General features: G+C 45.6%; 2 protein-coding genes across 7 annotated transcripts in view; one reads left to right on the top strand and one right to left on the bottom strand.

Moving 5' to 3' along the window:
- LOC120455219 (tyrosine-protein phosphatase non-receptor type 9) overlaps positions 1–3,833 on the top strand; it is a 30,890-nt gene extending 27,057 nt beyond the window's left edge. For all 4 annotated transcript variants that reach the window (XM_039641186.2, XM_039641185.2, XM_039641187.2 and 1 more), the window contains 5 exons: positions 1,447–2,360; positions 2,430–2,590; positions 2,655–2,884; positions 2,954–3,161; positions 3,223–3,833. In XM_039641186.2, the coding sequence (XP_039497120.1) occupies positions 1,447–2,360; positions 2,430–2,590; positions 2,655–2,884; positions 2,954–3,161; positions 3,223–3,449 (1,740 nt within the window). In that variant the 3' untranslated portion in view covers positions 3,450–3,833. The remainder of the gene's footprint in view (positions 1–1,446; positions 2,361–2,429; positions 2,591–2,654; positions 2,885–2,953; positions 3,162–3,222) is intronic.
- Positions 3,834–7,227: 3,394 nt separating this feature from the next.
- On the bottom strand, positions 7,228–21,291 carry LOC120455217 (E3 ubiquitin-protein ligase HECW2). 3 transcript variants are annotated; one of them, XM_039641182.1, is made up of 5 exons: positions 20,567–21,291; positions 18,014–20,517; positions 17,744–17,910; positions 9,335–9,523; positions 7,228–9,278 (listed from the first exon to the last, which is right to left on the bottom strand). In XM_039641182.1, exons 1-5 carry the CDS (start codon positions 20,952–20,954, stop codon positions 8,204–8,206), a joined length of 4,323 nt encoding a protein of 1,440 aa, XP_039497116.1. In that variant the 5' UTR covers positions 20,955–21,291; the 3' UTR covers positions 7,228–8,203. The 3 variants fall into 3 exon arrangements, with proteins under 3 accessions (XP_039497116.1, XP_039497117.1, XP_039497118.1); XM_039641183.1 differs by having other exon boundaries at positions 18,014–20,505; XM_039641184.2 differs by lacking the exons at positions 17,744–17,910; positions 18,014–20,517; positions 20,567–21,291 and adding an exon at positions 13,438–13,731.
- Between the last annotated feature and the right edge of the window lie 18 nt (positions 21,292–21,309).

The following is a 21,309-nucleotide window of genomic DNA, read 5'->3' as shown; positions in this document are numbered from 1 at the left end:
TGCTGCACTGCTTTTGAGGCCAATAAACTAAATAATGATGGCATGGATGATATATATACGTGTGTGTACATACTCCGAAAAGCAAATATAGCTTGAAAGAACGAGGAAACACCACCCACAACCCCTTTCTCTCTTTTATCTCTCTCTTTCATCTCTATCTCTGTCTCATATTCAACTTTCTCGCTCTTGCGCTGCAAAATCACATTTCACCTGTGAGTGAAGCCAAGTTTTCCACTTGTTGTTTTTGCTGTATCTCAATGTGCCATCGACGAAAAATGCCGCAATGAAATTTTCTCAACATTTTCCCAACTGGGTGAAGGTTGCCGGTGCTTTTGCCCCCATCACCACCACCACCCACTTTTCCTTCTTGTTCACCGAACCGTTGTACTGTTGACGCAGTTTTCTTTTAGCCACTTAACCTGGCGGTCTTTCAACTGAATCAAAGCTGCAGTAGTTAGCCAAAAATATGAACTTATAATTGAACGTAATGTCAACTATTTATATGCATATTGAATACGCCTAAAATATTTGTAGTCACTTAAGATTTTTTGTCAGATCATGAAACTTATAAGCCAAAAAGCATCAAATCGCCATTTTCTATTTTAAATTACTTCCATTTCTTCATAAGCTCAGTATCTGTAAGAGTTTTCAGAACACCAGTCAAAGTGTTATTCATTTCTGTTTACAACTCATTTTGGATCATCCGATAGATGGAAATGTCTGTAATTGAAAGTTCAGTGAATAGTTGTTATCTTCATGTTTTTCAAAGGAACTGACGATGGGGAGCTGAAACCAAAGCATTTCATTGCGTTGCGTGTTAATTAGTAAATGCAAAGTTTTTAGCCGGAACCACAACTTGCTTTATTGCACAAAGGTTTCCCTGGAAACTGGCTACAGCTACGCGTGGACATTTCCACCCATCTACCCATTGCTATACCAAATGCAAAATCTAAGCTGCGCAGTTCTGGGGAAAAGTGCAAGGGTCGAAACTGAACATTAAGCACAAATGTCAACTGCCACAAATTGATTCCACGTAAAATGAAATACGATGAGTTTTCCATCAAACGTACATGTACATTGTATATCTTTGAAAACTTCCTGGAAAATTGCTGCATGCTTCTCTAATTAGCTGCTCACAGTTCAATGTACATTAATCTTACTTTTAATCATGCCTTTCGTGTGTCAATTAGTAAATGAAGTCAATAAGAAATGGCGCTGCTAATTAAAAATATACTGAGAACCATGGCCATTGAGAGATGCACTAGTAATTGATCAAAGGATAGCGATTTAATGAGATTTTGTAAGCAGATTGTTAGGAAACTGTAGTATTAAATACACATTTGAATACACAAGAAGTTCTAACTAGAAAAGCATTATCTAGAGAAAATGTAACTTCACCTTTACGAACCTAGCACTAATCACAGAACCATTGTTTGATCCTTGCAGGGCGGCTATCCGGCGCGTCTGAAGAAGGTCCTGATTGTGACGGCACCACTGTGGTTCAAGGCACCCTTCAAGATCCTGCGTCTGTTTGTGCGCGAGAAGCTGCGCGAGCGAGTGTTCACTGTATCGGTGCCTCAGTTGGCGCTGCACGTGCCGCGCAAGGCGCTGCCCATTCACTTGGGTGGCACGCTGGAGGTCGATCACGCCACATGGTTGCTCAGCTGCCGCCAATCGATGACGAATCGTGAGGACGAGCTGCTGGCCAATATCGTGGGTGTGGGCGGTGGATCCGGATCCGGTTCAGCAGCTGGATCAGCGATTGTGTCCACCAATGGCACGGAAACGGAGGCCGCGACAACGGCAGCCACGATAATCAGCGCCGTCCACCAGTTGGGCGATAATAATACCACCGTGGTGACAGTCAGCAATGGTGTCGGTCCAGCTGGCTCGACAGCTGGCGGAGTAACTGCAGCAGCAACGGCGGCGACGGCGACGGCGACGGAACCCAACGAAAATATCACAATCAACGGACTGAGTCCAAGCCACCGACAGGCGGCGAGCAACAGCAGTAGCACCAGCAGCAGTGCAGTCACGGCGGCTAATCCCCTCAAGCTCAACACGAGTGGTACCGCGGACAACAATAGTACCATCACGAACGCCACCACAGCTGCTGGAGCAGCCGGAGCAGCTGCTGGCACCACCACCACCAATGGAGGCGGCGAGTTCTGGTCAGAGAATCCGCCCAGCAGCGCCTCGTCCGGCTTCAGTGACGATGATAGTCTCGCCGGCCAGGAGGGCGATCCCAAGCCCATTGATCAGATCGTCCAGATGGTGAAGCAGCGCGGACGCCATGGCCTGATTAAGGAGTACGCGGACATTCGGAATAGGGCGCCCGAGGGCACTTTCCTGCATGCGAGGTAAGAATCAATGCAATCTTAAATCTTAATTCCAGATCTCAGCTAATTTATTTTTCCACATCCTTGCAGAATGCGTGCCAATCTGACCAAGAATCGCTACACAGACGTCCTCTGCTACGATCACAGTCGAGTGGTGCTGGCAAACGAAGACGGCGACGAGCCGTCGGATTATATAAATGCGAATTTCGTCGATGGCTACAAACAAAAGAATGCCTATATTTCAACTCAAGGTGAGCGATGGCATACACTTAATCATATGTTTGAACTGTAAGCTAATGGAGTTTACTTTTGCAGGTCCATTACCAAAGACATCCCAGGACTTTTGGCGCATGATCTGGGAGCAACATTGTTTAGTTATAGTGATGACGACGCGCGTGATGGAGCGCGGACGCGTGAAATGCGGCCAGTACTGGGAGCCGACTGAAGAAAGTTCCTTAGAGTTTGGCGACTACCATGTGCGAACAATTAGCGTTGAGTGCAACGAGGACTATATGGTTGCCTCGTTAGAATTGAGAAACATAAAGGTGAAGCTCTCTAAATAAGGCAACAATAGCGTATATTATAATCTAATCACTGTGTCATTTCGCCAACAGACTGACGAAGTTCGCAATGTCTCACATTGGCAGTTCACCAGCTGGCCGGACTATGGTGTGCCCAGCTCGGCCATGGCCATGCTGAACTTCCTGCAGAAGGTGCGTGAGAAGCAGGCGCAGCTCGTCCAAGGACTGGGCGACACCTGGGCGGGTCATCCACGTGGACCGCCCATTGTGGTGCACTGCAGTGCAGGCATTGGACGCACAGGTGAGTCGTTGACATTGTAGACAATCGCCGTCAGATTTACTGACCGAACTTCTTCACGCAGGTACATTCATCACCCTGGACATTTGCATATCGCGCCTGGAGGACGTGGGCACGGCGGACATACGCGGCACCGTTGAGAAGATACGATCGCAGCGAGCCTACTCCATTCAGATGCCCGATCAGTATGTGTTCTGTCACCTGGCACTCATCGAATACGCATATTCGCGTGGAATGCTGCAGACGGTGGATTTGGCTGGCTTCGATGAACGTGAACCGGACTCGGAGTAGGCTACCACCACCAACATAGTCTTTGGACCGGAAAGCGGACGGGGAAACAACTTGTATACAGAATAATTTTATGTTTTACCATTGCAAATTGGAGTTGTAACTTTCTTCGACTAGATGTTCGTCCTGATATGATATAATATGATATATATGATACGAGAGAAACGATGGGAAGCACAGATAAATTCCGAGACACGGACGAGGGAAAGAGATGAAATTGTAGAGAGTAGAGTAAACAATTTACGTTAATCTATTATTTTTTTTTTAAATATTATTACATACCAAGCTATAGTTGTATAGCAAAAACATCTATATATAAACATTATTTAAATTAAATTTAAAGTAAATGAAAAACAAATAGCTAAAAATAAAGAAACAAAAACAAAACCAGCGGCATTAGCAAACAAACAAAAGGCTAAACAAAAGCAAAAACCGAAATTAACAGCGAAGAGTGTTTAACCATGACAAAGTTAACTAGAGTCCGATAAAGTACGGAGTACAACGAAGGCATAAAGGATGAGGATAAGGATAAGGACGAGGAAAAGGACAAGGATAAACGGGACTGGAGGCCACTCCAGGCGAGCAAAACCAAACAAACCGTCCGGCGAACAGTCGATATCGTAGGCGGACCCGAGAAGCGGACAAATTTTTGTGCATTTTCCCCCCATCTTAACCAAGTAATCAAGGTGCAGCGGGCTGCGAATTTCCTAAAAGCAACTATGCAGCTGAAGCTGGAGGAGCAACAGGAGCGGCAGCATCAGCGGCACAGCAGCCAACTAGTTACATAAAATTTATAGCATATGCCTAGATCTACGTACCGCATATAGGATTATGGAATACGTATAACGATTATACAAAAATACCAGAAGAAATCACATTTAAGCACTGTTCAATGTTGTTGCATACGAAAAATAGCCCAAAAGGAAGGAAGAGAGATACATCTTCGCCAGCCCAGCCTCATCTGGCCGCATCTCCTCCGGATGTGACCGATTCTGATGCCCGAAAACCCCCACCCCATAAAGCTCTCTTCGCTCCCTAAGCTGTTAAATGTGTAATTTTTGTTTTGTTTTTACATATTTTTTTTTTCTAATTCTTTACGAATATTTATATATAGAGCGTAATTAAGTGTGTCGTGCAGAGAGTCGTAGTGAATTTTACTAAAAATTATTTTACCAACTAAACGTAAATAGTTAAAAGCGCAGAAAGCGAGTATTAAAGAAAAATGAATAAGAAACATATATCTAACATGCCTTCTTACCTACATTTTTCATATATATATATATATGCCAAGCGAATCTAAAACGGAATAATAATCGTAATGAAAATAAATGAAGGAAAACCAAACATATTTTGTATTACTTTTTTAAAATAACAAGATGATCTATATTAAATTATGAATCAAGTCAAGAATGGCAGCTTTCTCGAGCAGAAGTAAACTGAAAATTAAAACAAATATAAAAACAAAAGAAATTAACGAACTCTTAAGTGTAATTATGTGTATGTAATGTCGGTCAGAATGCATTTTCTTCGTGCATCTTTGCGAAAGTATTATAAATATTTACATATAAAAAGAAATTAGGTGCATATACTGCAACACATCTGCAAACAAAAATAAGATAAATATGTACGTTTTTTTTTGTCTCATCATGTTTATATGCATGTATATATACCTACTAGATACATACTCGTATATAGTATTTTCGGTGCGAATACAAAAGTTGACCGCACTGTGCTCCAAACACACACAACCCATACACAATCTACCACTCACACGTACATATGTATATCATTAGAATTGTAAAAGCTGTGATCAAACCCCGAGAATGGAAGATGCAAGTCGAAATTGGAGCCACAGATTCTCCTCGCACAGCCAGTCAGACCACTGAAGTCATACACTCCAATAATATTTAATCGCAGAACCTAACAGAACAGAACAGAACCATTTTCAATTCTTTCAATGGCCTTTTCCTAGCGAAACAAAGAACAAGAAACAAAAAACCAAAATATCATAAAAACTAAAAACTAAAAACCTTACCAGATTGCATGATGAATAGTACTCACCTCCCAGATCAGATCGATGGATGCTCTATTTTTATAATGCTTGACACTCGGATCAAACTGCATATAATCCAAAACCAAATTGAGAAGACGCAAAGTAAAGCCGCGATGATAACTATAAATATTTTTTGTAGTCTCCAGGCTTGCAGTGAAGGAAAGAATTTATTTAAAAAAAAACCAAATATATATATATATATATCTATAAAATAACACATGTATGAAAATTAGCAAAATTTCTTCAAGTGTAATGTAAAATTAGCTAGAGTCACAAGCCTTTGTTTTCCGTTCAAACGAAGTGTAAAGCAAATTACTTAGTACGAGTACGCAAAATGTTGCATGTGTCACGATTGCTTTCAGAAAGCTTTGCAGCGCACAACATGCACCAAAAAATCAAAACAATGAAAAAAAAAAGGAGAAAAAACCAAAAACAAACAACCATTCACCAGATAATCGATCCGATCGATCGATCGATCGATCGATCGATCGATCCAGCCCACCCTTAACCAACTCTTGACTAAATCTATCCACTAGCAGCAGCTACTCCCCGCATATTGAATACTCGCATTTGTCGCACTTGGATAAGCTACCACCACTAACCAACCGGAAGACCACTAGCCTCCACTTAATACACCTATCTGCCCCAATCCAGCTGAAAACCCACAGGGAGACACTGTACATACACGCGGCAGGACGCGCGTCCGGCAAACCAGTCCAAGATCCACGATCCACACCCGAAACATGGAAATCTTAGCCTAGAGAAATGGTCGCATAATATTTAAGGACATATACATATGTGTTATCATTTCAGAAAAAAAGAAGCAAGAAACCAAAATACAACTTGATGTAAAAGCGAAATGCATTTTGCAGTTAAAAAAGCAAATAATAAGTAACAAATGAAAATTGTGGATAAAATATATATAGAAAACGGAATACTCTTGGTTTCATTTAGAAGGGTTTGTTTGTGGTGATTATCATTTTTTTCCAGGATCAAATACCCAAATTCCCCACAAAGTGGTATCGTTGAGTCTGCATTTTATGAATAATTGACACGATCAAAGTTTTGCTTTTGAAGTAAAAGGCTCACATTTATTTAGTTATAATTATAGTTAATTTGTTCATAAATACACGCACATTAATAGTTCATTAAAACAATCTTCAATTATCAATAAGTAGTTCAAAAAGCGTTACATTCTCTTCTTTCTCTGTCTCTTTCACTGCCTTTAGCTCTGTCTCTCTCCATCTCCGTTGCTTTCCGTATTAACTAATGCCAAAAATACATGTAAACAAATCACCATTTAGTTATATTTTCGTTTCGTTCTCGCATTCGATAAATACTAATCATAAAAATTTGTTTTTTGTTTTTTCGTTTTTGTTTTTTTGCTCTTGCTTTTGGTATTCAATTATTTAGCTACGTTTGGAATTTGTTGTATGTTTTCGTTAAATATAATTCATATTATCGTTAATTATATGCGCCGAAAGAACCAATAAAGCCGAAGCAACGCACTGGACCAATTCGTAATCGTTGGCAAAACAGCAGCCAAGTTTTGTATATATATAAACCCGATCGGAGCTGCCATGTGCAGCCTGTCCTGGCCAGAGATTTGGTCAAGTGGCTGGCGAGGATGCACACGGAAGCTTCTACACGGCCGGTTGGTTGTTAAGAGGATTGTAAATTCAAAAATAATTTACATAGTTTTTGGGTAAAAGGAGAGGGGTAAATATATATATATATATATCTATATATGTTATAATAACTGACATCCACAATACGCTTATCTGGAATGCACACATCTAGGGAGTGTTCAAATTTGAGTTTGAATTCGAGTTTAGGCTAAGACAACATTATAAGCTAGTTAAGTATTGGCGTAGAGTTGCTCTGCTCTCTTTCTTTGGGAACTGCTGAACTGCATCTGGATCTGAAACTGGATCTAAATCTGGAGCAGCGCTTACGCGTCGTAAATTTCTCTAGAGGCAGTTGGCATCGTTTCGAGTGTAAATCAGGCAGAGTCAAGCGAAGGATACTAAGGCTTAGAAGCTATCCGGGGTCGTGTAGATCTTAGAACTAATGACTGGCGGCGCTGGCAAGCCGTTTTGCTCTTGAGGTAACTTCCATTCAATGAACGGCAAACGAAGGCGAAGGCAAATTGTCTACGAACTAGTGGGATGCCATGCCTAAAGTAGCAAGTCTGTCTATGGCTAGGCTTTTCTTTGCTTTTCTTTTCAATTTTGTTCTTTTTGGGGGGACGGGTAAACCTACGTATATAAATAACTACAGTACAATCCTGAGTGTTGCAGAAATCCCAGTAGATTTGAATAGTATGTAGGCGCCTAGAAATATCTAAGATTACGAATTATGCATCAAGTTTCGTTTACCTAAATCTATTCGTAACAAGTTATAATTTTAAGAATTATAATCTGAAACTAAATAATAGTTTCAATTAATGTTTAGACTTCAAAAAAAGGGAATGTAACTTCAAAACTATTGGTTTTACAAAGACTTCATTGTTATTCTTTAAAGACTCCAACTAGTGGCATTCAAAACCCTAGGATTTCTGCAAAGCCCGCGAATTTCTAGACTTAGGCAAGTTATAAAAACTTCTAAAATCGAAATAAAGCGTTTCGGGGTGTGTTTGTTTTTGTGTGTGTGTGTGTGTCTGTGTGGGTGCAACAAAGTGAGGCTGAGGTGCAATATCACGTGCCTACTCGATGCCGAACGTGTTCGTCTCCTCGACGGCCAGCAGCAGCTTCTCGTACAGCAGCTCGGGCGTTGGATAGGGCGGCAAGTCCAGCCGATTGAAGCAGGTGTGGGCACGGGGCAGTGCGTTGGGCTTGCCCCACTTCTCGATGCAGAAGCGCCGTGGTCCAGTCGAACCGCGCAGTGCGGAGAAGCCTTCGTACGGAATGCTCGAGGTGCCAGTCACGAACTGAAGGAGACGCAGGCGCTGCTCGTTGCTAAAGCGCTCGATGACCTGCCAGAACCACACGATCACCTGGTGGTTATCGTGGTAGCCGGAACGATACTCCGTGTTCAGGCGCCAATCGTTTGTGTCGATTTCCGCCGTGCCGGCAATAACCAGCTCTAATTCCCGTGCATCGAAGACGGAAACGAGCCGCGAATCGACCACCTCGTAAAAGCCGCGCACCAGCGATTCAGTTTGCTCCTGAACGCCGCGCTCCAAACGCCACTTAATCATGCGCTCCAAGTACTCCTTTTTGTTCTTCTCGTTGACGATGATGTTCTTGCCGCCCGGCTTCAATTCCCGCTCCACCACACGGCCCAGCAGCTCCTCTGTGACGCAGAACGTTAGGCCGAGATCCACGCCGGTGCCGATGTCATTGTCGCGTATCCACTGCAGCGACTGATGGAACTCATTGTCCAGCGACTCCAAGTCACTGAGCGCCACAGGCAGACGCAGCAGCGCCTTGTAAAAGGGTCGCGTAAAGAAAGCGTCCAGTAGATACTGATGGACCAGCGCCAAACCCAAAACACGTCCGCTAAAGCGGAACCAATCGTGGCAGTTGTCCACGAACGCCGACAGCGGCGACACCTGCACCGTGTACGTGTCGTTGGCGGAGTACTCGAACAGTCCGTAGTACGGATTGAACAGCTCGCGGGAGAGCAGGAAGAAGAACTCGCGAGAGGGTCCGCCGTAGTCCAGGCCCTCCTCCGTGTCCCACAGCACGGCGAGACGGCCGCGTTGCAGGTCCTTCTTGTTCGCGGACATGATGCGCCGGAAGGCGTCCTCCAGCAAATGGCTGCGACGGATGTGCAGTCTACAAAATGATGGTATTGCTTAGCCAAGTTAGTAAGTTTGTAATGCGTTACTTACTTAAGCTTGTGAGGTCCCTGTCCATAGCCCTTGGACTCCAGTTTGCGGTAGAAACTGCGCAGCTTGGCCTCGAAATCCCGGCGGAATGGTGGCGGCGCCCGCTGTGGCATCCGGGAGCTCGGCACCGGTGATCCCTGCGGACTGCGCTCTTCAATAGGAACATAGCTCATGATCTCCTGCTCGAACAGGCTGTGTAAAAAAAGATAGAAAGTCAAATTAGTTGTACTCGTCGCACAAAGCGATTAAACTCCTCGGGTATTGGTCATAAATCTACGGCTATCGGTGGCGTCACTTTCGCTTCATTGGCCACTGGCGGTGCTATTGATGGCTCATGGCTAATCCGGCAATTGATTGGCCCACGCGGCAGAGCACCAGCACATCCGACAGCCCGGAAAGGACGCCAATCCGCATATGGAATGTGCGTTGATAGCGGATTAGGGAGATAAATGCGCTTTGCACTTGGCACTTGACTATAAGCGATAACTGGGAGAAAATCTTGGAACATTAGAATATTTGAAAAAATATCTCTCGCTGAATTTGCAATCATAAATTCTCAACTAACAACTTTAAGTTTTCGATATTGGCGTACCAAATTTTCAACAACTCAATGAAGAAAACTATTAAATTACAATCAATTAAAATTCAAGAACTAATTGATCTCCAAAATGATGACAACATTTGCAACTTAGCATATGCAACTATAAACACTTGTTCAGGCTAAAAATCATGCGATTGCAGCTGGCTGATACGTCACTCGACGACACATATGTAGATATAGATTGCGATGCTGGTGTCGACCCATTTGCATTGAATTCAGCGCTGATGAAATGATGAAATCAGACCACAGATGAGAAGATGAAGAGGTCAGCAGGGCAAGTGATTTGTCATGGGCATTAATATGCGTACATTGCATACATTGTTGAAGCGCGAGCGATTCTTTCTTCCGCCCCTGCATGGCCACGCCCACGCCCGTCTACAAGTCTACAAAAAAAAAAAGACCGTCAAAGTTTTCTCACCGCCAGGCGGAAGAATCGCTCGATTTTCAATCAATGCAATCGATTAGGTCAAAGGCGACCTTCGCCCAAAAGTCAGAACAAACTTTTCCTTCCCCTTTTTTTTTTTGATTTTTTTTTTTATGATTTTTAGTTTATTAGTTCGTTTAGCCCAATCGAATATGAACTATTCCGATTCTAAGTAGTTAATCCATAATTTAAATTGCTATTTGGTTGCGCCTTTTGCTTTTGCTCCGCCGGCCTTCAACTTGAAATTGAAAATTGGCCAATTAATAACGCAAATTATGGCGGTCAACCGCACTTGCGGCTAGTCGCTATATATAAATATATATATCTATCTATCTATATTTATATATTTTCAGGGGATCGGATCGGTTTAGATTGCCTGGGATCGAGCGGATAGTAAAAAGTGACAACAGTTTTGGCTGCAATTATCGCCCGCTCGGAAGTGACTAATTCCCCAATTGAAGCTACCCCATTTTTCTGCGCTCATTAGCAATACATTTTGGCAGTTTGTCAGTTTGGCAATTTGGCGTTTTGGAAGTGGAAACGGATCAATTAATTGGGGTTGTACTGTACTGGTACACATGCCGTGTCAAATTACACACAAATTGATTGAAATTCTTGCAAAATTATTGGAACAACAGGAAGCTGCTATTAACGCAAATTAAAATAACATTTTCAAATTTCGACGCAAATACAAATGCTTGTATGGTGACACCCACTTCTCACCCAAACAAAGAATCACACACACATAATATGCATGGTATAACGCCATTGTGTGTGGACACTGAGATACATATATAATATATATGTATATGCGGGGGCGTTGTGGTCTAGGGGGCGTGGCTGGTACGTAGTAATATTTATCAACACTTGATGCAATCGCAACCGGACAGCCGGTCAATGACTTGGCCTCCAAAGAAAGTCCACAAAAGTGCGGAAATGCTGAGGGGGATTGCCTTTGATAAAGTCATAAGTCATTATCTAAAGAAAAGCTCCTTTTCTTTGAGGTTCTTTTGCTAGCTATATCATAGCCCAAAACTAAATCTTAAGTCAGTTGTGGATTTCTATTTAGTTATGCTCGCTCCGAATTAAAACCATTTTATGGGTTGTTCGTTTGAAAATCGTCCGACGTCTGCAAAAATAATTCGCTTTATGCGGGAAGAAGCTCTCCAAACATATATATTATATGTATATAAACTACAGCTCCCACTTCACTTTCCACTCTATTATCAGGCAGTAGACTTGCCCGCTGCATATTTAATACCCAATTTACGAATGCTGCACCACTCCCACTTCACCCACATTATCACATTATGCCAGGCGACAACTTCACAAATTATTCGCTAAATATTCGAAATTGCCGCCGCCGCGTCGCTCATATGAAATATGATATGAAAGGGAAGTGCTTTTATGCTGGTCGCTGGCGTCTCAGTAGTAGCGAACATATAAACATTAATATTATTATAAAGATCGGCAAGAATGCAGAATCTGTGGCGACTCACGTACTTCTCCCACATGTGGAAGGTGTAGACGAACTTGGAAAAGAGACCCATTTGCTGGGTTGTAAATCCGAAATGGATTCTCAATTAGCAGCACACTAAATCCACAAAAACAGTCAAAACACCGACAAAAAAAATGAATATATATGAATATCACCGAAATCACAAACGAATACTTCGGCGTATATCGATTCCCAGTCGAACTGAAGCAAACGGCCAACTGATTTGGAGTCCCAGCACATTTCGTGCCCAAACTGCAGCACCTGGTGCATTTGGGGAGCAGCAGGAAGGGGGTGCCACCGATAACACGATAAGCTGATAAGACCGCTGGCGATAATGGAGCCTTAACCCATTTGGCGTTTTTTTTCGTGTGTGTTTTTGATTATGGTTAAGTTTTCGGGGTTGCATGGTTTCAATTTCAGACTAAAGAGTTAGACCACAAAGTTAGTATTTGATATGTATTTGAAATTCAGATTTAAGAGGCGAGTAAGTAATAAAAGTTCGGCACATTCGAAATCTAATCCGAAAATAATTAAAATTACAACACTCCGCCACTTGGCGATTGATCAACGCGCAAGTTTGTAAATTCTATGCCAGATAAGCTATAAACCAAGTGCCCAACTGATCCAAGTAATTGTTCAATATATAAACAAACCACTTGAGTGGAGCGCAGCATATCCTTGAGGTTTCGGTTTTGGTATTGGTTTTGGGTCTCACATGGAGCACATAACATCTGCAATTGGACACTGGGAATAATAGAGGCATCATAAATTACTCATAATTATTTGTGCGAACTGTTTACTTGGCATTCCGCAGCATTCCTGCAACCAAAGGCAACCGGAGTGCCATACAGATCGTAATGCTGTAACGTGGGAATGGAATGGGAGCCGTCGCATGGAACCGGAGATCTTTGCCGCGGATAGAAAAGTGACCAGTCGGCGGCGCGGAATGGTAAACAGAATCGGATGCAACAGAATCGGATGGACAGGATGTGATCTCGTTTTGCATGCGCTGCATTTTTGTAGCGCTTTTTTGTGCTGGGAAGTGCATGGGAAACGGGAGACTGGGCAATAGATGAGTAAACACTTCTTGGATGACTCAAAAACAAGATATCGAATGTGGCGAAATAGCAAATAATACTTTAGTTCAGTCATTCATCAGTTGGGTGATGTGCTTAAATCACTCCCATTTCAAATACCCATTTAAGTGTAAGAAATATGGTGAACAGGGTGGCTAACTAATAAATATGAATAAGATATAGTAACTGCTAGTCTTCTAGCTACAAATCGTGATGAACTTTACTGATATCCTTCATCCTGTTAATTTTCCATCTATTTCTTCTCTTGCTTACCGATAACCCATCAAATATTTTAGGAAAACATATTTATGCTGCTCATATGAAGAACATATTTTTGGCATTCCTTGCATTGTTTTTTCAAAACTCAACTAAGAAAAAGTACCTAAAACTTGCAGGGTACTTCACACCCAGACGATGACTAAACGAGTGCAAGGTGGTAACTTAGCCCTTGCCAAAAGGGGGATTTACCAGAAGGCAATTGGTTCGATTAGCAATTGATCTACTTACACGGCCCACACGATGTAGGCAGCCTTCGATAGAAAGCCCATTTTGTTGTGCGCCCAAAGCCTTGAGCACCAAATAGTTAACCATCACTGAGAACACTGCGTGCCGTTAGGATATTCCGCTGGTCGAGACGTTAAAAAGAAGGCGCGAAACGGTTGCGTATCGGGTAGTATCGGTTATCAAGCGGTTCAAACGAAAAAAAAAACAAAAACACACAGACACAGAAACAGTGGAAACGGTAGAATGTGTGCTCACGCTCCGGCTGTTGAAATGCTTCTGGTGATAGAAGCTCACTATCCGACGAACGGAACGAAGTCGCAACGGAGGCGGCAGAAGCGGTAGAGGCGGCAGAAGCGGCAGAAGCGGTAGAAGCGGCAGCGGCGTCCAAACGAACGGAACGAAGCCGGCGGAGTCGCCGATAAACAAAACTAAAGTCACCGAAAAACGTATATCACAAATATAAAGTTGTTATGCACAATAAAGAATATATCTTCGCGGATTCTTTAATGGATTATAGCTAATAGCAAGTAGCAAGTAGCTAGTAGCAAGTAGCTTATAGCAAGTAGCATGTAGCATGCTACCCCAATGACCGACGAATGCAGAATGCTGGCGTTTGTCTGGCCGCCCAGCCGATAAATATGAATTTCATTTCGTTTCGATTCAATTTAAGCGGCTAAGGAAATTATTTAATTACTCGCTGCTTTTTGTTTTCGATCGGCTCTTTTCGTATCGCCTCGTACCGCTGGAGTTCTGTTTGCTGCTCTTTTTTTTGGTATTTGGTTTTTGGCTTTTGGTTTTTGGCTTTTGCTTTTGGTGCAGTGCAGCGCCGCTTCAAATGCTTCAAATGCTTCAAATGCTCCAAATGAAAAGAGCCAGCAGAATCCGCCGACGAACTCCAAGCGGCAACGACGGCACAGTGGTCACGAATTGGGGTGTCAGGAATCGGGGGGTTGCAGATCAGGGGGTTGCTCAAAAGTGGACAGAAATTATTTACAACTTATAAGGAATATTTCCTTATTTCTTTTGGCATTTTAAGCTTCTAATAAGGCGGAGCATCTAAAGAGAATTTCTAATTCAACTTTCTAGTTTAGAAATATAATGCTTCTTAAAAATACTTAACAAAGTAAGTATTTGGATGTTCTTAATAATTATAACATCATTATTATTATATTAGAATTTATTTAAAATCCCTAAAGCTTGGCTCCACTGTACCGCCAGTCAGCTGTTGCCGGCATGACTACGATTTCGGATTCGGGTTCGGATTCGGGTTCGGGTTCGGCTTTGGGTTTGCGATTGCGATTGAGTCACCCCCACGAGGAGTGCACTTCAAACGATCGACGACAGCCCCATCCCCATCGCCATCCCAATACCCATGCCCATTCGTATTCCCATTCACATACCCATTCCCATTCCCAATGCCCATCGCAATCCATGGCATGTGGATGGGTGAGTGTGTGGCGTTGGTCATGGTTATAATTGTCCGCTCATCACTCCACCGCGACAACCACTCCCACTTCCACTTCCACTACCACTTCCCCAGCCACTGCCACACTCCGTTTCCAACCGAAACTACAAGCGTACTTGTGAAGATTTCGAACTGCCACGCCCTGCATTTAGCACGCCCCAAAACGGAAGCCACTACAAACCGCAAACAGACGCCGGCCACTGTTTGAGTGTGTCTCCATGACTGCCTGCCCCAATGTATCCATGTATCCACTGCCTCAATGCTCCAATGCTACAATGCTCCAATGCTACAATGCTACAATGCTCCAATGCCTCAATGCCTCGATGATCCCATGTCCCAATCGCACTGCACGCATGCGCAGCACAGCCGCCCCCCAAAAGCCCAATGAACTGTAAACAAGCGGCGAACAACTGGGGAAAAAAAAGCGAATGTTCCCTTCTACGGGTCAAATTTGAACGGCAAACAGCAGTTAACCCAACTCCAGCGCCAACTTCCTGCTTTGCCAATGGTATACGCACATTCCAATACCCTTTCTATATTCAAATAGTTCATATTTATAATTTTAATACTATTATTTGTATATAAGATGAAGCAGTTCTTGACCTACTTCACCAAAGCACATCTACTTTAACTTTCTTTAACTTTAACTAAAACTATTTCTTTGGTGTGAAATCCTTGATAACATCCATCTATTTCGCTAAGAAAACTAGATGTACCCCTAGGAAGAGCAACTGAAAGGCCAACTGCAAACTTGTCAATGCCTCGCCGACGGCGACGAAGTTCAACGCTGATAATGATAATGATAATAGAACTAGCTGATGAAGATGACGACACTGCCACACCCCCGCTTTAAAGCAAAAAAAAAAAAACAAAAGAAAAACCCTAAAGACGATCGATTGGACGGGACTCGAAATTCGAATTGGAGTTGCTATATACACATATATGCAATAAATTATGCTTGATTTGGAATTGGGTTAAATTGCGACCCGGGGCGAGGGGCATTAGCGGATTAGTGGGGCGGGTGCGGAATTTATGGGGCAGCTGCTGCCGAGCCTTTGGGGCGTTGGCCTGCCGGCGAAAAGGAGGCGTGGCCCCAAGATCGCTCAATAAATATATACCCTATATATAAATATGGATTCTTTTAAGCCATTCAGCTATTTATAGTTCAACGCCAAAACCATTTAACCAACTGGCGAAATCTGTAGATAACTTAACGCGTGTATTTGTTGACTCTTAGTGAGCCATATTAATTGCCCAGCGACTTGGAAAAGTGGGAGGTGGAAAAGCGGGTGGTGTTGCCTCATCGCCACTTGGAGGACGGATGACTAATGGCCAAGTGCAGATTGTCTGAGGCTGCGGATCTGATCTCAGTCCGCTGGCAAGCGGAGTGGTGCATTCATAGGTTGCTACACACACGTGTGTTTCCCCGATTTCCGAGAGGTTGCTTTAAGTTGTGTAAATACTTTCGCAAACAAGATCATTTAGTGTCACTCGTTGCAATACAATATGCTTTAAATTAACTAACAATACAATATGCTTTAAATTAACTAACTAATAAGCTCACTAGTTTCGTTTTTGCAAACGTGTTTAACTAATTAATGGGGTAGAAACATATTTAAATACATTTTAAAGTACTATAAGTGCACTTCCTTGTTTCAAGCGGATTAATTGTAGGGCACTCATAAAAAATCAAATTGTGGTTAGCTAAGCTACGACTTTTTACTAAAGGGACTGCTGACCCTGATCTTCACAAAAGTTCATAATTGAAGCTATTGAACCTTTTAAGCCCGAGATGCCAAGCTCGTGCCAAAGTGCCGCAGGATTCTTTAGCATTTACATGATTATCAGGACTTTATTAACCAGATGTGCATAGAAGTTGCCCTCGCAAAAGTCCAAATTCATACTAAAAACTCCCACGACTCGTTTTCCAATGAAGCGCGACAATTTGGCTAATTGAAATGCAATTAAATGGCTCAATCGCAATGGGAATCAGAATTGTTGGTGGCCAGCATGGCCAGCATGGAGTAATCGACAGTTTTGGAGCTTGAGCGCCAGCAACTTAATCTCTCGACTACGATTTCCATTTTGCTGCCGCCGAGATTGGGATTAAGATTAAGGTCAGCGCAATGTGCATGTGGATTGGATGCCGGGCAATTGGCGGGCTGCAGTTCCTCAATATTTGTGGTAAATGTACATACATATCTATATATGTTTATAGTCTTGTGTGTTGGAAGAAACACGCTCAATTAGACAATAAGCAATGAGATTAGAAGCCAAGACGATGTTAAAGTGCTAGCCTTGCCGCGGGTAGGTGGCTTAGTTCGTTTGCTTTGTTGCACGCGTTTGGCGTTTGGTTTTGGAAAATTGGCCAGCGACCTTCGACACGGTTTTCAAAAACAATTAAACCCACTGGCGGCACTCATATGCGGCGCACTCATGCAGGACCGCCGCCAAAATCGATTGAAGCCAACAGAACCAAGCTACAAATCAACAAATCAAAGCCGAAGCCGAAGCCAAAACACAAAACATTAACACTCCATTCGAGCCAAGAAAATATGACGCAGCAATGCAATTTCAGGCCAGGTGGATTCGGCCTGGCCGTGGGACCTTCGTCAAGTGCAGGTGGAGCCATTGGCTGACGGCCACCGGTGCGTCATGTGAGCGGGACTTTATGGCAGTGGGTTCATTAGCACCACGCCAGTTCCGAGGGCTTTCCACCTGTCTGTCTGTCTGTCTGGCTGTTGGCACAATCTATACATATACATAATCTATAGTCTCCGGATGCGAACCATATTCTTGTTAAGTAACATGTTAAGCTATATGATTTGAAATCGTCTTGCTCACCTCAGCAAAATGGTCAGTTGTAGGTCATGGCCCAATCTCTCGAGTGCGGGAACACCCTCCACCCGCAGGATATTGATTTTCTCACGCAGCTGGCGGGACATGGTGTGCTGACCCTGGCGCTCTCGCAGGATCTCCAGGATGTTCGGCTGGCGCAGGAAGGCAATGACCTGGAAACAAAGATGTGGAATCAATGGATTTTCTAGAGACTACAATCGACAGATTTGGGACGTTGGTAACCGCCTTTTACATTTGAATACGGACAAAACGCACCTTTTCGTTGTAGGCGATGGGCACATCCTCGTACCCGGCTGCAGTGGCTCCAGCACCGGCCATTCCAGCGGCACCGTACGCCGAACGGTCCGCGTTGAGGGCACAGGAGATGGCCGCCGTTGTGGTGCAGTTGTGACCATGTCCATGGCTACTTCTGGAGGAGGAGGACGACGATGAGGGTCTTGGCGGAGGCAAGGGCGGCACACCGGACACCGAGGATGCCGGACTGGCATTAATATGCCCACTGGTGGCGGACAAGCAGTTGCCATCCACCAGATCTGGGTAGTAGTAGCCCACACCTGACTGTTGCTGCTGCGGATGCTGCTGGCGATGACGCACCACTCGAGGACACTCGACGGGTAGGCGAGGATCCATGAACGAGGTGCGACGGTGCTGGTGGTCAATGAAGAACTGCTTGCCCGATTGATCCAGCTTGGTCTCCCAGGACGAGGGCAGTTCCCTGCTCATCTGGGCGAATGTGTTAACCAGCGCCACCAGATCCTTGTTGTACTGATACCGCTGGAAGCACTGCGGATCGCGTCGAATGCGCATAACCATGTGCTTCAGTGCGGCATTGCGATTATAGATGGCCAGTGCAGCTTCGTTGGTGTGCAGCAGGGAGTAGAAATCCGGGCGGCAGAGCATCAGGATGGCGGGATGTATAGCCGTGGCGGGTGGAGGAGCGACTGGAGCAGTGGAATTGGCATTACTATTGGCAGAGGCTGGCAGATTGTAGAGCTGCGCAGCTCTGCTCTCATTGGTAATGGTGCGTCGGATGCTTTGATACCGCCTATCCAGCTGCTGGCGATGGTGTTGCTCTCTGCCGGCTGGTCCTCCACTTGGCGCCGCTCCCGGTCGTTGCCAGGAGGTTGTTCGCGTTGTGTGATCGATGTAAAAGATGCGTCCGTGGCTGTCCATTCGCGCCTCCCATGCGGGCGGCAGTGGTGGCTCTCCCGCGGCTCCAGCTCCACTTGACCCGGATACCGTACCCGATCCTGGTTCCATGAGAGCTGCGCCAGCTGCCGCCGCCGCCGCCGCCGCTGCTGCGGCTGCACTGCGTTCTGGAATGGAGGGCAGGCGGGTGCTGCTTATGTGCACCACCTCGTCTGGCTGCTCCTGACCCTGCTCTTGGCCACCATCTTGCATGTAGATGTAATCCAATTGACTAGAAGCGGATGGGGGATCCGTTGGGATTGCTCCTCCGATGGCGAGGCTGGAGTTGGCAGTGACGGCTTGGAGGCGGGCATGCCGCCGGGCATGGTGAGTGGGCGTTGGTGGACATACCAAAGGCGATCCGGTTGCTCCAGCCGCAGTACCAGCTCCGGCACCACCGCCTACGCGTTTGAGCAGCCGCTGCTGCGGTCGCTGGCCATGGAATGTTGGAGTTCCAGGCGGCACCACATCCAGCAGAGCTCCGCCCACTCCTCTGCCTCTGGTGGGCGAGTGCTGCTCTGGACTCAGGCTGAGATCCAAGGGAGAGGCACTGCGCGTGGAGCAGCCCGACGGAGGACTTCTCGGCCGCTTTGGTGAAAGCAGAAGGCGCGGGGACGCTTGTTCCTCCGATGAACTTGCCTTGCCATTGGAGAGGGCACGGGTGAGCGGACGGTGCTGGCGCAGATACGGAAATTGCAAACTATTTGGCGACGAAGACGAGGATCCAACGGCCGAGGAACTCGGAAAGGTGGGGAACTCATAGCTCTGGTGGACCGGCACCTTTTGTGTGCTAATCGTGTTGATGTAGCTATCGGGTCCGATCTTCTTCTTCAGCAGCGGCTTAAATCGCACTGGCGGCGTGGCCAGGGGTGAATTATTTGAACTTCCACTGCCCTGGGCCATTTCCTCGGTCAGTCGCTCATCCGTGTCCAGGATGTCGAACTGAAAGACATCGCCCTGAAGCTTCAGATCCCGACCAACAGCTCGCGGCGGCCAAGAGCGTTCCAGCGGGCGATGTTGTGGTGGCGAGGGCTGTCGAAGATGCTGATGATGATGTTGCTGCTGCTGTTGCTTCTGTTGCTGCTGACGGCGCTGCACATGGGCACTGGCCTGGAGAGCAGCAGCGGCTCCCAGAAGACTCTCCACGGCAGCCGCCTCCTCGTCCTCCTCCTCATCCACATCCTCGTCCACTTCAGCCATGCTCAGAGTATCCACCATTTCAGCAGGCACTGTTTCGAAACATTCGCGTGCCACCCACAGATTAAATCCATCTCCATTAGCATTGGACAGCGTTGTGATCGTCGCGCCCGCCTTGGTCTTCTTCTTGGCTCCGCTTAGGGGCGTGGAGCCACCGCTTTGGGGCGACAGTGTCCAGGACTTGCGACGCGCACCACCGCCCACGCTGCTGCCGCCATCACTGCCAATGCTGCCGTTGTAGGAGTTGGTCGGTGAGAGCGTGGCATTGTTGGCCGGTGTCTCGCAAGATTTGGTGGACAGCAGGGTCTGGTGGCGCGGTTCCCTGTGCTCCTTTGAGCCTGCAGGCTTTTCTTCTTTCGAAGCTGTAAGGGAAGCTGGGAAGGATGAGTGGATGTACTCGCTTGTTAGACTCAAGTAACTTACAGGCATCGCTGGGCTGGGCCAGTGCGCAGGCCCCCAGCTGCTGCTGCTGCTGCTCCACCTCCTCTGCGACGTCCTGATTTCCAGATGCCAAGGGCGGTTCCTGTTCCACCACTTCGCTGACACTCACCTGGACATCGTTGGTCAGGGTGAGGGCACTCTGGAAGGCCTGTTCCAGCTCGTCACTTTCGTTGCCGTTGCGCGCCTCGTAGAAGGCTTCCTCCTCTTTGGGATCATCATCGTCCTCCTCCTCCTCCTCCTCGTCATCTTCCTCTTCCTGCTCCTCCTGCTGCAGCCTGACGGCAATGGGATCCACTGGATTCCTGTCCGCCAGGCATGCGGCAGATGTTGCCAGTGGCTGTAGGGGAACCGGTGCAGCTGGTGGCTCCATTTCGTTTGCCTCCGGTTCTCAAGATGTGCTCTTCCTCTTCCCCAGCACTTCTCCTCTTCCTCTTCGTGGTCCACTACCACCACTGCCACCCCGCCCCCGCGCCCAGTCCAGGGTTAACAGTTACAGTTACAGCTGCAGTTGCTCTACTTTGGCGTTCTGATGTTTGCTGCCTTCCGACCGGAGCATTTCGCGTCCTCCAGCCATGAGTCCAGATTTGGGCCGTGCTGTGCTGTGCTCACTGCCCGCGAGGCCGTGGCGCTGGCTTTAGTTGATCAATTGTTAATTTAAGGATTGCAAAGCTAAATAAAATATTTCGGGGCTAGTGCAGTGTGACCAAATGGCAATGGCGTAACAA

Source organism: Drosophila santomea, chromosome X (genome assembly GCF_016746245.2).
Source record: "Drosophila santomea strain STO CAGO 1482 chromosome X, Prin_Dsan_1.1, whole genome shotgun sequence".
NCBI lineage: Eukaryota > Metazoa > Arthropoda > Insecta > Diptera > Drosophilidae > Drosophila > Drosophila santomea.
Note: the sequence above shows the minus strand (reverse complement) of the source record. Positions and strands in the feature narration are given on the sequence as shown.